General features: G+C 33.0%; 2 protein-coding genes across 12 annotated transcripts in view; one reads left to right on the top strand and one right to left on the bottom strand.

Annotated features, from left to right (window-relative positions):
• The window catches only part of LOC114327965 (histone acetyltransferase KAT8), a 345,297-nt gene that overhangs the window by 35,147 nt on the left and 293,016 nt on the right, over positions 1 to 17,134 (top strand). The window lies entirely within an intron of this gene.
• LOC114327962 (probable Na(+)/H(+) antiporter nhx-9) overlaps positions 1 to 17,134 on the bottom strand; it is a 238,461-nt gene that overhangs the window by 58,451 nt on the left and 162,876 nt on the right. For 7 of the 11 annotated variants that reach the window (XM_050643634.1, XM_050643635.1, XM_050643636.1 and 4 more), the window contains 4 exons: positions 15,540 to 15,566; positions 5,552 to 5,695; positions 2,791 to 2,860; positions 1,480 to 1,581 (listed from right to left, as the gene is read on the bottom strand). In XM_050643634.1, coding sequence (XP_050499591.1) covers positions 1,480 to 1,581; positions 2,791 to 2,860; positions 5,552 to 5,695; positions 15,540 to 15,566 — 343 coding nt within the window. The remainder of the gene's footprint in view (positions 1 to 1,479; positions 1,582 to 2,790; positions 2,861 to 5,551; positions 5,696 to 15,539; positions 15,567 to 17,134) is intronic. The other 4 variants (XM_050643643.1, XM_050643644.1, XM_050643640.1 and 1 more) reach the window with 2 other exon arrangements.

The raw sequence follows: 17,134 nt of genomic DNA, 5'->3' as shown, positions 1-17,134 counted from the left end.
CAATTAAACGCTTTTTCTTTTAAAAGAAGCGCCCTGCCGCTTTTTTTCTAATACCATTTTCACGATTTAATTTAATTTAATATTTGCCGAGATATTATTTTTGTTTATAAGCCAAAAAATTTGTTTATAATTTTAAAATATTCCTGAGGCCGCTTAAATAGTCCAATTTCAATTCTGTAAAGTACATTTGATAGGTACAGTAACTTTTTATACAAAAATCATAGTTATTCTTATGCATCATAATTATTGTGTTTATTATAGCGACCGTTTTTAGTAAGTTTTTAATTAACAATTCAATTGTAACTAAACTGTTCATTCAATTTTCATCGGTTTCTGGAATTATAATCTATACGAAAAGAGCTTTTATATTGCCAAGTTATTTAATTATTGATTTCCAATTACTTATCTAAAATTTTAGTTTAAAATTAAAGATTTTGTTGGAAAACCCGCATTTTCCGGGGAAAATTTTCGTCGAAGTAAATCGGGAAAAACACGTCTCAATGTAGAATTTAATTACGGTGAATTTTTATTTGGGTGTTTTTGGTGTAGATTTAAAATCTTTGGAGTTTTAGAGCAAAAATTGAAAAAAACACGATTTTTGGGCGCCATTTTGTTTATAAAAAAGTAGCACACTATCTGTGGACTTTGTATACCTATATTAATATATTATACAATCATAAGATTCGATTCCAGCCAGCAATAAAATTGCTGGTAAATAACTTTTCCCAAAAATGGCCTATTCTCCGATAATCTGCCCAGACTACTCTTGTATTTTCTATTTATGTATGTACTTTTCTAAAACTTTAATATCAGTCAGAGTTTATATTTTACGTGTTTCAATAAATGGACAAAAAGTAAAAAAATCTATTTTACGATACAGTGTGCCACAACTTGCTTCTTTCGGATGGTTGTACAGAATTGCAAAAAGATTTCAGATTTTGATTAAATATATAGAAGTATTTCTAGGGATTCCTAGGCCATCTTCCTTTTTTCAGTCAACGTTTCCAGTCTTTTCTGTCCTGCCATTATCCAGAATCTTTCTGGTCCATCTATCCTCCGTCAATCTAGCAACATGTCCGGCCCAAGCCCATTTAGCCATGGCTATTCTTCCAACTGCATCCGTGGCTCCTGTTTCCGGTTCTTCTTCTTATTTCTTTCTATGTTTGGTTATTTCATACACCTTTGTTTCTCCTTCCCTGTCATCAAGTTGATCGTATAGATTTGTATACGCTTCTGGTTTAGCTTTTGTTGGCTACTTTCACTTCCTAAATTTTATCAACGATTATGTATCACAATTTATGTAAATAAGTATAATAGTCACCTTTCAGCTTATGAACACTATATTTTCTGCCATGCTATCACAACCCTCCGAAATACCGGCCTACACTGTAAAATATTCCTCAATTAATAAATATTTGTTAAACGCGAAAATTACTTATAATTTTGCATGCAAAATAAGCCAATTTTTCAGATACTCACGTGATGATTTTGCCGTAAAGGTAATGGGACTATCCCAGTCTTCTTTCGTCGTTTTTGAAGAAGGCTCTGTTTCGTCCTCATTGAGAACTTCTGTTATGTAATCTATTGAATGAAAATATAGAATTTTGTCATATCGCCAATTTGTTTATTCCCTGATTCTTTAAAATTGTTTGTGTAATAGTATCTAATTGTTGACTTGTATGAATTTAGCAAGTACATATGTAGCTGACATATAAAACACAGAATGAGCTATGCCCACAGTTGTGTGTCACGACAGAGAAGGAGAGAATAACGAAGAAATGAACAGCATGAACACACTCTCACAACTGATTAACATCGCTAAAATTAGGAAAACATCATCGATTGAACAAATAAGACAAATAATGTGACTTAAAGAAACTCAAATACAATTATTATAAGACAATATCAAAGACAAGAGAAGAATAGGAGAAAAGAAAAATAATGGCTACATTACATAAGAGTGTAGACCCGTACAACAGGAAACCAAGCAATTCATCAAGCTCAGGTCAGACAGAAATTTGCCATATTAATTGTCAATCAAGAAAGAACTTAGCAGAATGAGTTTAGACTCATAAATGAAGATAAGGATGTGTAATTCGACATAGTAACAACATGATCATTGAAACAATGATCGTACTCCAGATAAAGCACCCCTGATAACTAAAAGTTCACCACTTCAAATACCTGGAAATGATCGTAAAAAAGAGACATCTGAATGGTAATCCATAAGAACATACAAAGATTTTAAATATGGTAAAGAACCATTTGAACAGAATATCTGGTGAAATCCAAAGAAAATATCGAACAACTGTTGGCATACGAAAAGAGGCAAAAGAAAGAGGTAGAAAATATAAAAATAAGATCAGAACCACAGGATCTTTGTAGCACGAAATAATGGAAACGAATATATTTTTTAGAATATTAGCTATTCCAAGGGTAAATAATGCGGAAGAATTCCAGATGAAATTGATAAACAAAGAAAAACCAAAGATATTATGTAAAGACACAAATAAAACAAAGAATAGAATAAAACTCTGGATATATTCAGTGAAATAACGTTGGGCAGTTTATGTCAGTTTCTTAGAATATTAGTTGATTAAAATTATTCTAAGTATTTTAGATTGAAAAAATTTGAGTCATATATTTTTTTGGCAAATACTTTAACTTTACAATTTGATTTGATTTGAAGCTTTTTGTAAAAAAAAAGGCAACTACGAGTAAAATCATATTGCTAGGGGTGTGCAAAATTTTAATTTGTGAGGCGAAGGTGTCAAAAAATTAAATTGTTACCCGAACAGAACTGCTTCGCCGTTCCATTTTGCTGGAATTCCGGGAAACTCACGTGGTTTTGCTTTCCATCCTGTAACAACATAGTTATTTTAGTCGAAACGTATCCTAAAGATAAAAATAATCTCAAATTTATAATATAAACTTCTAAATCTAAATGATACATTTTTATGACCAATTCAGACGACAAAACTTACATGTCGTGACTGTCCAAAAACTTACATAGGTCAAACTGGTAGAAACTTTAACAAACGTGTAGCAGAACACAAAAGGGCTTTGAATAATAGAAAAACAGGCTCTACCTACACACTTCACCTTCTAGATTCAGTGGTTCTCAACCTGAGGGGCGCGCCCCTCTGGGGGGCTGGGGGGCTGGGGGGGCGTGAGAGAATTTCAGGGGAGGCGTGAGGGTACAAAGAAAAAAATAAAAATAAAAAATACATATTTTGTTAAAAAACAAAATATTTTGTATTTCGTATTTTTATTTTGTTTAGAAATATTTCTTTATTTAAACGTGATTAAAATCGTTTTAATCAAACACACAACCTGAGTTAAACACGACAGTCTTGTGTATGGCAACATCGTAGGAGCGCAAAGTATATTTACCAACACTGTATTGCAAGCACTCCTGGCTCCAGTTCAGTGACTCCGTCTCACGCGTCAGTCTCAGTCGACAGCGTCTGTGTGCTGTTTGTAGCAATCAGTGTAATCGTTATTTAATAACAGAGTGATTGTTTGTGAATTATTTAATAATGTTGTGTAACAACTTTGAAAATGGCTAAGTCACTTCCAAAGAAAAGATTGTATTAAGTATGGATTATATCGACGATTATATCGATTAGACGATTATAGATTATAGACAGACGATTATATCAAGTATGGTTTTACCTTTATGGAGAGAAACGGCAGTCATTTACCTCAGTGTGTCAACTGCCATGCTGTTTTTAGTAATGATGCAATGCGTCCCAGATGTTTGGAACGGCATCTAATTACAAACCATTCTTCTTTGAAAGATAAAGGCCCAGAATTTTTTATTGCCAAAAGAAGCAGCCTAAAACGTATGAAACTTGACTCTACTGCAAATTTTTGTGTTGAAAATGAGAAAGCTGTGAAAGCATCATACAAAATAGCACTTTTGATAGTTAAAGACAAGAAACCGCATACTACTGGTGAGTCACTAATTAAACCTTGTTTACTTACTGCTTGTAGTACCGTACTTAGTGAAGACAGTTGTAAGAAAGTAGAAAAAATTTCTCTCTCAAACGTCACAGTAAAACGTAGAATTGACGACATGGCTCTGGATTTAAAAAATCAACTATTGCAAAAATTAAAAGGTTCACCGTTTTTTTCTTTGCAGTGTGACGAAACAACTGATATTTCAAAGCATGCACAGTTATTGTTTTACTGTCGATTTATTGACAGAAAACAGTTCCTGGAGGAATTATTATTTTCAACATTTCTTGAAACAACAACTAAAGCCATTGACATATTTCTGCTGTTGAAGATTTTTTAGTAATTAATGAACTTCCATGGGAGAAAGTAATTGGCATATGTACTGATGGTGCCCAAGCCATGACAGAATGTCGATCTGGATTTATGGAATTGGCAAAAAAGAAGAACCCTAGGATAATTGGTTCTCGCTGCATTATTCACAGACAAGCTTTAGCTAGTCAGACTTTACCTGAATAGTTAACCACATCAAATCCAGCGCATTAAACACTAGGCTCTTTCAGGCACTATGCCAAGAACTGAATAGTGATCAGGAAACCCTCCTGTTTTACACAGAAGTCTGGTGGTTATCCAAAGGAAATATGCTTGCAAGATTATTCAATTGAAAGTCAGAAGTTGAAATTTTGTTAATGACTTCAAAACAAGAAGATCTTCACAGAAGATTTACAGATGATAAAAATATCTTCTACCTGGCTTATTTGTCTGACTTTTCTGAGACACTGAATGTCCTGAATCTGAAGCGTCAAAGCCGTAAAAACCTCTTAAACACTTATGATGCAATTAAGGGGTTTATAGAAAAAATATCGCTTTGGCAACGCCGCCTTCACAGTTCCAAGCCAAGCTTTTCCTCTTTTCCTAAACTGAACGACCTCTTCGATGATATTCAAACCCTTCCACTACCACTACATCTAGTTTCGGATTTGAAAGACGTCATATCACAGCATTTGGAAGAACTGAAAAATCAAATTCGAAAGTACTTTCCAGATGTTAGCTCGGCAAACTGGGAATTTAAGTTGACAAGAGATCCTTTTCATATCGAAGTTGACATTCTTCCAGTTAACCTTCAAGATCAGGCAATTGACCTAAAATGTGATTCACAAGCAAAAGCAGATTTTGCAAACATGGACTTAGAAGAATTTTGGTTAACCTACTTTCCTGTTTACCCAGAAGTGGATTTAGTATCTGCGAAATTATTAGTCCAGTTTTCATCCACATATCTTTGCGCATCTCGTTTTTCTGCATTGGCGTATATAAAATCAAAATACCGTTCAAGGCTAGACGTTGAAAGTGACTTGAGGTGTGCTCTGACACAGTTTAAACCGAATATCGACAAACTTGTCAAGAACAGACAATGCCAACCCTCTCATTGAAAGTGCAAAAACACTCATATAAGACTTTCAACTTTATATGCGTATTTGATTTTTTGATTATTAGTAATTTCCACGATGCAAATCAATGACAAAGAATAAAAAAGACACGAGGGGTAAGAAAATTAGATCTATAAACCTTGATAACAATTATCTTTGGCACTTACCTTATTGAGCTTTTTGCTGTGTCTTTTGTGATGGTGTTTCTTATCAGCCACCAACCTCCGCATGTTAAAGTGCATCCTGTAATTGACTTGGGTCGAAAGATCTCGATCGTTGACTGCATGTCTACTATAGCTAAGTTTGCGATGCTGTAACAATGTAATTACAATGATTTAGCGATAAATTATCACATGTTTTTATATAGTGAATTGCTAAAACTGTCATATTTAATCGAATAACGAGACTAATAAAGAAAAGGAAAGGAAAATAATGCACAATAAATGCAAAAAAATCAGTTTGTTCAGAAAGCACACCCTTAGTAGTTTCATTCTCATTAGAAATCATCAGAGAGTGTATATGTTACAGTTCAAGTTGATTATAGTTGGAGTTGACTTTTCCTAGTTCGAGTCGACTCAAACGGCTGGTTTTAGTAAAAGTTGATTATAAATATAAAATGAAGATTTTTATTCAACATTTACTAGTAAAAGTAGACTCCAACTGGTTAAAGTATACTCTTCCTTATGCCATTTAGTAAAAGTTGATTCACACAAACAACCGATTCTAGAAATTAAATGTTACTGTATATTATGTTCAAATCGTGATATTTATAGTCCAGGCTTTATCGTCGCCCCCGTTAGGTAAATTATTCCAGTTCGATTCTTTTGCACAAACTTACTCAAAAAGAGGTCCTTATAACGGATCCACAGGATGTCAGGTGGTACCGTAATCGAAAAATTGTTTAAACAATTTTTTTTAAACAAATTCACAAAAAAAATTCACTTCGGACATTTTTTTTACATCATTTGGGTCATTCGGAGCAAAAGAGGTCTTTTGTGATTTTTCTGTAAAATTTATTGTTCTCGAGTTATACGCGATTTAAAATTTGAAAAATGCAAAAATGACCATTTTCAAGGCTTAAGAGGAAACAGTAGCGATCAACAGGTAGCAACAAACACGTTCCAAGATTGCGGCTGTAATTTTGAATATTTTGTCGAGATATTTGGCACACTTATTCGTAATATAATAAAGAATGGCGGTACAGAGCCCAATTTCAGAAATATGTTAGTATGTGGAAATTACTCTATAACTAAATAAAATATTGCAAAAAGGAGCCTGTACCGCCATTAAGAAAGACAAACAAATACACTTTCTTCAAATAAACTTTTTTATCACGCGCCTAGATTTTGTGTCACATTGGAACTACTAAAAATCGATTTTTTTATAACAAGAAATCCAACGTCACTGACTTGGCAACATTTCGCGCCTATCTGTATAAATATTATTGTTTTTGATAGTATAAACGTCACTGTCAGTGTCGAATTACCGACGCACTGTTGCCTCACTTTTGAAAGTTCGCAGAACTTTCGCAATCTTGGACCGCGTTTGTTGCTACCTGTTGATCGCTACTGTATCACCTTAATAATTCAGTTAAAAATTATTATTATAAAAGTCAGAAAGTCACCAAATCAAATTTTAACGACCCCCCTACAAGGTACTGAAGAAATATTTGTCATTATTGTATTACTAAGCGGTTATTTTTAATTATTAACAATGAGCGCTAGGAGCATATTGAGGCGGCTGTCAATGTGAGTGCGACTGAGATGCATCATTGGACGGTCGGAATGGAGGATCTTACTCGCACTCACATTGACGGCCGCCTCAATATGCTTTTAGCGCTCATTGTTGATAATTAAAAATAACAGCTTAGTAATAAAATAATGGACAAAAATTTCTTCAGGATCTTGTAGGGGGGGGGGGCTTTAAACTTTGATTAGGTGACTTTCTGACTTTCATAATAATAGTTTTTAATCGAGTTATTAAGCCTTAAAAAATGGTCATTTCGCATTTTTCAAATTTTAAATCGCGTATAACTCGAAAACTATCAATTTTAGAGAAAAATTACAAGAGACCTTTTTTGCTACGAATGACCAAAATAATCTAAAAAGAAATTGTTTATGGCACGAGCGGGCCGAGTGCTATACATCGCCTAAGTGCGCAAAAAGTACTTCACGCACAGTTTCATACAATATTTTATCTACCAAAAACAAATAAAAAAACTGCAACTCTTCGTCAATGGAATAAATTCCTATTTTACAATTTTTTAGAACTTTGACATTTAAAAATTCAAACTTCTGTCAAACCACAAAACTGTCAAAACTTTTTTTGTAATTTATTGCTCACATGTCATCACCATGACAAGGCGAAAGTTAAGGACATTTGATTATATGAAAGTGTGCTAAAAAACAGTGCGAAAAAGTAAATCCCATTTAAAATACATTATTATTGTTCAAGCAATCTATATAGTGTACTGGGTAAGATTATTGTAGCTTTGGGTTGTTCTTCTTTAAGCTATTAGGCCGACAGCTGGTGTTTTCTGGTAATTAAATATGTAGTTAAAAATATTTATTTATACTTAGGTAAATACCGTTAAAGCAGGACATAATATTGTGTTAAAATTAATTTTATCAATTTTTTAATAACATTTAACCTCACAGGGACCTCCCTCTTACCGCATGCTTGCATTAATAACTGATGTAGAATAGCTTTTATAATTAATCTTGTTATTGTTAGAATTACTGATACTAAAAGAACTTTATAAAAACACAGTTAGATCTAAAATTACTTTAGGTATACAATTCAAAACTTTTAAAATTCAGCACAAAATGCAAGCATGTCCCCGCTCTTTTTTTATTAAAAATACAAAATCTAAAAATATTTTTTTAACCGAGTCTTTTCATTAGTACACTTATGCTTGGAAAATGAATTGCACAACACAACAATTAAAATACTGATACACTTAACTCATTTTCTCCTTCTTCCGTATTTTCTTCGTCACTATCATCGCCCAATTCAATAATAAATTTATTTCCACCATTAATGTGGAAGTGCCCAATCTTCTTATAATATTCTTCTACTTTGATCACTTTGGCGATTCTTTTCTGCCAGTCTACTTTGGTAATATTGGCTACTTCTTTTTTAATTCATTTAAATAAGTTTCATAATTAATAAGTTTCATCTAAATAATAAATTCTCCTCTTTTCTTGCCTATATTTAGTAATTTCTTCTAGGTACATATTACGTCTGTTGACTATTCTCTGGCTTTCCATAATTGCTTGACGTTTATTTATTTTTTTTTAACTTAAAGCCCATTTTTTTTATTCAATTTTGAAGAGTTTTCTCACAGCAGTTCATATTTCGACCGGTTGTTTCCAATTTCTTTCTTATTATTTCTATTGTAGGTATTTCATTGCTTTTGTAGCAGTCGTATATTGTGATTTTGAATAGTTTTACGAGTGAAGGATTTAAAGGTCTTGAAAATTTGTAGTCACATCGTTTCTTGCGATGATAGGGTTCATTTTTAACTATTTTATATACATTAGAAAGTGGAATTTCTGTTAAATCAGAGGTGGCTGGTGCCAATAGTGTTTCATCGAAGCCGAATTTCGTACGTAGATTTTTGTATACATTCAAACATACTTGCTGTGTTCATAGGCGTAACCAGGATGATCCTAAGGGGGGGGTTACAACTACCTGAAAGGGGGGGGTTACAACTACTGGAAGGTCTCTGAGGGCTATGGTGTTAAGCGTATAGAGCTCAAAGTACATCCCAATGGGGGGGGTTACAACCCCCAAAACCCCCCCCTGGTTACGCCTATGGCTGTGTTTCTGCATTTAAATGCATTCGAATCTCCTTTACGAGCTCTTTTTTTTTAGTAATTACATTCACACTAGCACTGGCAATTTCTACAATATCAGCGTTATCGTACGCGATATTTACATTATCCCACGGGCGCCACATCACTATTCACATTAATTAAATTACAATAATTAACAATTGACACTCTCCAAACGAAATACTAAACCAATATTCAAAATAATTACAGCAACAAAACACTCGTATCACTTAACACACGTACACTCCAATACTAACACACTGCTAGCTACCGAACTAAAACTAAGATTTTGCACGAAACTTGTGAATAGATATGCGGGAGGTCTGACCGTAAAAACACAGATGCTTTCAAAGGGCCGCTTCTTAAACGTTTGACCTAATATCTACATTTGAAGAATATCATATTTCACCGGCTTAAAGCTATTCCACAGTATTTTTTACTTGGACAATACTTCAGGCACACTTTAAACTCTTCATGTGCTGCTATCGATATTTACAATGTTCACACAATAAAAACTTATACATAATATGAGGTAGAGTAGATAAGAATTATTTTTGTGAATTTGGTTAACAAAAATTGGTCAAACAATTTTTCGACCGCGATACCGCCTGACACTGTGTATTTGTTATAAGGATGTATTTGTTTGAGTAAGTTTGTGCAAAAAAATCGAATAGAATAATTTACCTAACGGGGGCGACGTTACAGTCTGGAATAATAAGTAGTTGAAACGGTCAAAACAAAGAGACGCACACTCATCAAAAATGCACGTGAGATTATACTCGTATAAATCGTATAATCGACATTTGCTGAATCGATCCAGGAATAGTCAACTTCAACTAGTAAAAGTTGAATTAAATTTTTCAAGTCAACTTTTACTGCTCGTTTCAGTTGGAGTTGACTCGAACTAGGGAAAGTCAACTCTAACTGAGAATCAACTTGAACTGTAACATATATAAGAGGTTTGATCCAACACAACGAAAAACTGTCATGTAACGATCACGTTCTTGCGTGTATAAACAAAATAATACGTTCCGTGGGATATTTTGTTTACTGCGCAGGAGCGTGTCGTTACATGATGGTTTTTCGTGGTGTTGGAACAAACCTATGGTTATCTCTAAACTAACCGACACAAACAGAGACTCCTAATACCTAATCACGACAAAATAACTCGATATGGATGCCGTAGCGCAAAATCGCAGTCTGCGATTTGCCTAAAACAATTAGAAGTTTCATTTGCGGAGAAATAACGTATGGTCCTAAAGATTTGGGAAAAATTTCAAAAGCATATAACTCTGACCACAATAATCTTATATTTTTATTAAATTATTCAACAATTTAACTTAACTATCCTTATTATAAATCAAAATTCAAATGACAGAAAAGGGACCATTATTTTCGATTTGCCTAATAATTCCCCTGACACGTTGCATCATCCTTTGGATGACCTCGGCGTCAATTTCTCTAATTTTTGTATATATGCGGCGTCTTAACTGTTCTTGATTTTGTGCTTCCCATCCGTTATTATAGACTTTCCGACTTAATATTGCCCAGAACTCTTTAATTGGACGAGCCTGAGGTAGGTTGGGGGGATTGTCTGCTTTCGGTACAAAGGTAATGTTGTTAGTTTCGTACCAGTCCCTTGTGATCCTCGCGTAATGACATGAAGCAAGATCTGGCCAAAAGACTATTTGATCATTTGCATGATGTGTGTTCACAAACTGAAGCAATTTAGAGAGACACCTTTGAATATAAATATGCGTTTAAGGCTTCGCCTCGAACAACACCAATGTAGGGCTGTGAGATAAAGCCAGCCTCAGAAATTGCACATTATACCAAAATTTTGTCCTCAAATTTTTCTTACTTTTGAATTTTATTTCATCAGGTACATTTTCGTAATCGTTCGTGTAAAACCCATCGTTACCCTTCATCTCAGAGTTGGACAAAGTAAAATATTTTTCACCGTCCATCACGATCAACTTGTTGACGAAATGCACTCGCCTTAACGCGCGGCAACATCTCGGAATTCTCTCTAATTGATCCTCTGTGTATTTTGGAGCTTTCCTTCTTTTCCGGTAGATAATATTGTTACTCGATAGGGTCCTGTATACTGTAGTCTTTCCAACATGAAATCTTCTGGCCAGTTTTCGCTGTGAGACCCCAATTTTGTTCTTAGCTGCTTCAATCAGTCTTGCCTCTCTTATATGGTTCAAAATCCACGGTCGGCCACTTTTACGCAAGTTAACACATGGTATCCCTTCTTCACATTCTCTGATTGTGCGATAAATTGTCGATTTGCTTATGTTTTGATCTCGATAAATATTAACAATATCTCGTTTCGACATTCGCCCAACCATATTATAAACACCTCGACGAATATCAATTTTATAAGACATTTTGCAGAGCACAAACGAAAATATTCTGCTTTGTTTATTAAATGTCAATAACTGATGACATTTCAATTCCATGGTCTTCTTTGTTAAATGTATTTTGCTTCTCAATCAGACCAGGTGAAATGTTTCCCAAAACTTTAGGACCATACGTTAAGGTGATACAGTAGTGATCAACAGGTAGCAAAAACGCGTTCCAAGATTGCGGCTGTAATTTTGAATATTTTTTCGAGATATTTGGCACACATATTCGTAATATAATAAAGAATGGCGGTACAGAGCACAATTTGAAAAATATATTAATATGTGGAAATTACTCTGTAATTAAATACAATATTAAAAAAACGAGCCTGTACCACCATTAAGAAGAACAAAAAAATACACTTTCTTCAAATAAACTTTTTTATCCCATGCCTAGATTTTGTGTCATTTTGGAACTACTAAATTTTTTTATTTCATTAGTAGTTCCAAAATGACACAAAATCTAGGCATCGGATAAAAAAATGTATTTGAAGAAAGTGTATTTTTTTGTTCTTCTTAATGGCGGTACAGGCTCGTTTTTTTAATATTGTATTTAATTACAGAGTAATTTCTACATATTAATATATTTTTCAAATTGGGCTCTGTACCGCCATTCTTTATTATATTACGAATATGTGTGCCAAATATCTCGAAAAAATATTCAAAATTACAGCCGCAATCTTGGAACGCGTTTTCGCTACCTGTTGATCGCTACTGTTTCCTCTTAATACTTTAAATTGAGACCAAGTTTCTGGTTACGCCTTCGTGGTTTCTATTATCTGCAAACCAAGCGAATGTTGAAAAAAAGAAGAAACGGGGAGGTCTATAATTTGCACCTCATTTCCCTTCTCTTTAACGTGGCAAATTTTTTTTATTCGTTTACAAAAATTAAAAAATTGCTACTTCTTTAACAATTTGTTCATGAGGTTCTTATTGTTCATGATGTTCAATTCTTGATTCATGTTCGTAATTAATTATTATAATATTCTACTAAGGAATTTGGCTCAATTAGCAAAATACTGCTTGTTTGATTTTTTCTGTCAATTTCTTTCAATAATTGAAACTGGATGACTCATAAATGCCACGAAAAAAAAAACAGAAAAGTTTTTCCAAGGGTGGTTAAAGGTTAGTAGTGGACCTTGTAGACATTTCGAATTGTCTATGCTGATTCTGCAATAAAACTTTGAGCAATATCCACTTACGAAGAATCTTCGTAATTCTATAAACTCTAATGGACTTTTTAATCTCTCTGCGTTTTCTATTCTCCTGGTCCAATATAATAATAACTTCTTCTTTTGGTGCCGTGTACCGTATTCAAACGTTAAGAGTCATCCTGTTAGAAATTTATTGTCCTAAACCATTCTACACTAAGCATCAAAATTAACGCACCACCTTAAAAATGGGACATTTTTGATGTCTCGTATTTCCTAAACCTGTCGTCCGATTTGAGTGATTTTTTTAGAATATTATAGCTTTATTCTTCAAGAATATCGATGTTTTAATATTATTGCTAAACAGGTAAGTGTCATTGTATACCGGGTGTAACAATGATAGTGTATTTTTTCCTCAAAGTTTGGAACACCCTGTGGAATATTCTAGCTTATATAAAATATTTAAATTAAAACTTAACTATAGCCTTAGGCTTTCTTAATATTCTGCTTTTTGATTCATTCGCTTGTGTGCGATATTAAAAAAGTTAGGTACTTTAACAACTGGCAATGTTCTTCATCAATACAGGTTGTTTCTAAATAAGTGCGACAAACTTTAAGGGGTAATTCTGCATGAGAAAATAATGACAGTTTGCTTTATAAACATATGTCCTCAAATGCTTTGTTTCCGACATACGGGATGTTGAATTTTTTCTTACAAACTGAGGATTTATTTATTGCTTTGAAACAGGTTGAGATACGCAAATGAAATTTGGTAGGTTTTAAGAGGTAGTTATTGCGCATTTTTTGACATACAACTAAGAATTTTAAATTCACCATTGCCGTGCATACGGGATGTATCTAAAATGTTTATACCCGTATGCACGCCAATAGTGAATATATAATTCTTAGTTGTATGTCATAAAATACATAATAACTACCGCTTAAAACCTACAAAATTTCATTTGCATATCTCAACCAGTTTTAGAGCAATAAATAAATCGTCAGTTTGTAAGAAAAAATTCAACATCCCGTATCTCGAAAACAAAGCATTTGCGGACGTAATGTTTATAAAGCAAACGGTCGTTATTTTTTTATTCAGATTTACCCCCTAAAAATTTTTTCGCACTTATTTAGAAACACCCTGTATTGATGAATAACATTGCTAGTTGTTAAAGTACCTAACTTTTTTATTATCCAACATAAGCGAATGAATCAAAAAGCAAAATGTTAAGAAAGCCTAAGGCTATAGTTGAGTTTTAATTTCAATATTTTATATACGCTATAATATTCCACAGGATGTTCCAAACTTTGAGGAAAAAACATACTATCATTGTTACACCCGGTATACAACGACATTTACCTGTTTAGCAATAATATTATTACATCGATATTCTTGAAGAATAAAGCTATAATATACTAAAAAAATCACTCAAATCGGACGACAGGTTTATGAAATACGAGACATCAAGAATGTCCCATTTTTAAGGTTGTGCGTTAATTTTGATGCTTATCTGTATATCTGCTGCTGCGCGAAATAATTCTTCCACTATGGAACCAAATCATTGCCTAATATTACGCAGCCATAAAAGTTTCTTTGCACCAGTCCACCTCTTTCCATCCACTTTTTCATCTACTCGTATTATAAGGCAAAGTATAAATATGAGATTTAGGTCCTCTAATTAAATGGCCGAAGCATTCTGTTTTTATCCTCTTTATATTGTTTATGAACGGATTCCTGAGTTCATAATTTTAAGAACATTTTTATTGGAAGTGTGCGAAACCCACGATATATATTTTTTAAAAGGTCTTCTTCTCTTATTTATTTATTTTTAAGATCTTTATAATTTTGTTGCTTTTTCCGACTTCTTCTTTGCTGCGTAACTTTATAAGCATCATGTTTTTCATACATTTTTTAAAGCCTTTCCATATATCTTTTTAGTTGACTTTTTAAGTATTTTCATGGTTTATTCCGTCCTCTCCCCCTCTCGTTCTTTCTACCAAATAGCGAATAAAATAGACAAAAAGCAGAAGAATAAGAAAAAAACGCTATTCCAATTTATATGAAAATTAGTAAAACTCATTAATTGACAAAAAACTTTACATTTCTGCATGATTATCACTTTCTTCTGCATCCTCTTATCTTGTTTCTGTATGGTATTTTTCGCACACAATTGTTACTTTTTTCTGGAAAAAAATACCCAAAATAAACAAATATTAGGATATGGTTTGATAATGGAACGACGTAGGAATAAAAAACAAATATTCTAGAACATAGCCTCATCCTCATCCGTCATTCTCTCCTGATTTAGCATCATGTGACTTCTTTTCTAATATTCCTATTTAAGTATAGTAAATGCGTTGTAACGATTACTTCGAAAAAATCTAACACACGACTAATTAATAATATTCGATACAATTCAATTTTTACCAAAAAAAACAACCAATTATTGAACAGTATTTCAAATAAACAAAAAAATCATATGTCAAGTGTTATATATCTAAAAATCTTTAATTTTTAAAGCGATTGTAAAATAAAATGGCTAACAAACAATAAATACATCATAATTTTTAATCCAATTTTAAACATTTCTAAATCATGCAGCTCAATAGACATTTCACACTTTTCAAAGAGTGCTATACTGCTTGTGATAACTGTTAAAAAACAAACGTAAAGCCAAACCACTCAAAATCGAATAAAAAAATTTACACAAAACAAAATAAACATCCAATCAAAAACCAAATCAAAGCCGCGTCACTCACCGTTAGTAAGTTGCCTCTTCGACTGTGCTGAAGGGACAAAATTTAGATATTACTTCAATTGTTTTAACAAAAAAAACCTAAACTAATTTAGTTAAATAATTTTTAACTTAGTATCCGCTGGGAGTGTTAACTGTGATTAGAGGTCACGTGATACACTCTGACGTCGAGAGGGACGATCTTATGTGTATGCTTTGTGTGATTTACAAAAACAAGAGATTATTTAAGAGGTTACTATTGATTTTGTGGTAATGTAAAAAATATAGTTTAAATATAGAAAAATACGAAGAGATTTTAAGGGTGACAGCCGAAGTGTGACGAAACGACTGGCATATTGTTATTTGCAAAGAAAGGTTGAAAATCCAGGATTTGCACAATTTTAAGCCTTTTTAATTCCTATAAAGTTTAAATTTTGCTTCCTTTGTCTGTGCTAAAGAAAAGTCCACGAAATGGTTCTGTCTAATCGACAAAATCTATCCAATCTATTATTTGTGCCTGTATGTTACTTTTATTGATACTGTGTCGTCAGAATATTGTATTTGACTTATTAGTCCAGAGAAATAAGATTTTTCTCGTGACGTGACACATCCCCCTGCAGGCCGAAACCAAATGTTTTGTAGTATGGACATATATGTTAATAACTTTTATGTTTCCTGCAGCCGATTTTGATGATATAAGTACATAGTTATAAACAAATGAAGATCAAAAAACGGTAAATTTTCGCTTTTTTCGTCTATTATCGAAAAGTTAAGCATTTTAAACAAATTTGAGAGTAACAAACTCATAAATCGTCTAAAAAATTTCAATATGGCGTCCGCTGAATATGTCTATCCTTATTGGTTGCTTAGAAAATTGCAAATTAAATCATAAATTTTGAGTTTTTAAAAGTAAATATTCATAACTTATGTAAAAATTAACTTAGAACCTTCTTATTACACGAATTGCTGAGACTTCTGGTGCTTAAATTATATTTTAAATTTTAAAGCAATTGGTCATATAGTTTAAAAGTTATTTAATTTGTTTATCCCATTGTCATTTTTTTTGCAACATTTGGTAGGGGAGCAAAGTATGCTAAATGTGCAGTCACTCGAGCGCTTTGGGGACCTATTGGGTTGTGAAAAGTAGGTCCTAAAACCAAAAAGAGTTAAGTAAAGTTTTCCATTTTAGTGGGCGCTTGCCATTTTTTAATTTAATTTTCCATTTCCAACAATCGTTTTTTCCGATTATAACGCCATCTATCCATAATTCGAAAAAATATTTCGAATAGAAGTTACTTATTTTTATGTAAGGAATCCAAATCTGCAATTAAAAATGGGGGTTCCCATTTAAGATTTTAAAGTAACCCCCCACCCCACCTACGTGGGGCGTCGTGTTTGGTGTCATTCGATAGATTTTTCAAAAAGATTGAATAAATGTATTTTACAGTTTTTCGATCTGATGTTCATTTCGCGAAATATCGTGGGATTCGTAATTAAAATATTAAATTTACCCCCACCCCTCTCCGTGGGAAGTCGTGTTTGGTATCATTCGATAGATTTTTAAAAAATACTGAACACGTATTTTTTAGTTTTTCGATCCGTCATTTATTTCGCGAAATA

The sequence above is a fragment of the Diabrotica virgifera genome, chromosome 2 (assembly GCF_917563875.1).
Source record: "Diabrotica virgifera virgifera chromosome 2, PGI_DIABVI_V3a".
NCBI classification, from domain to species: domain Eukaryota; kingdom Metazoa; phylum Arthropoda; class Insecta; order Coleoptera; family Chrysomelidae; genus Diabrotica; species Diabrotica virgifera.
The sequence above is the reverse complement of the archived record's forward strand: the minus strand, read 5'-3'. Positions and strand labels throughout refer to the sequence as shown.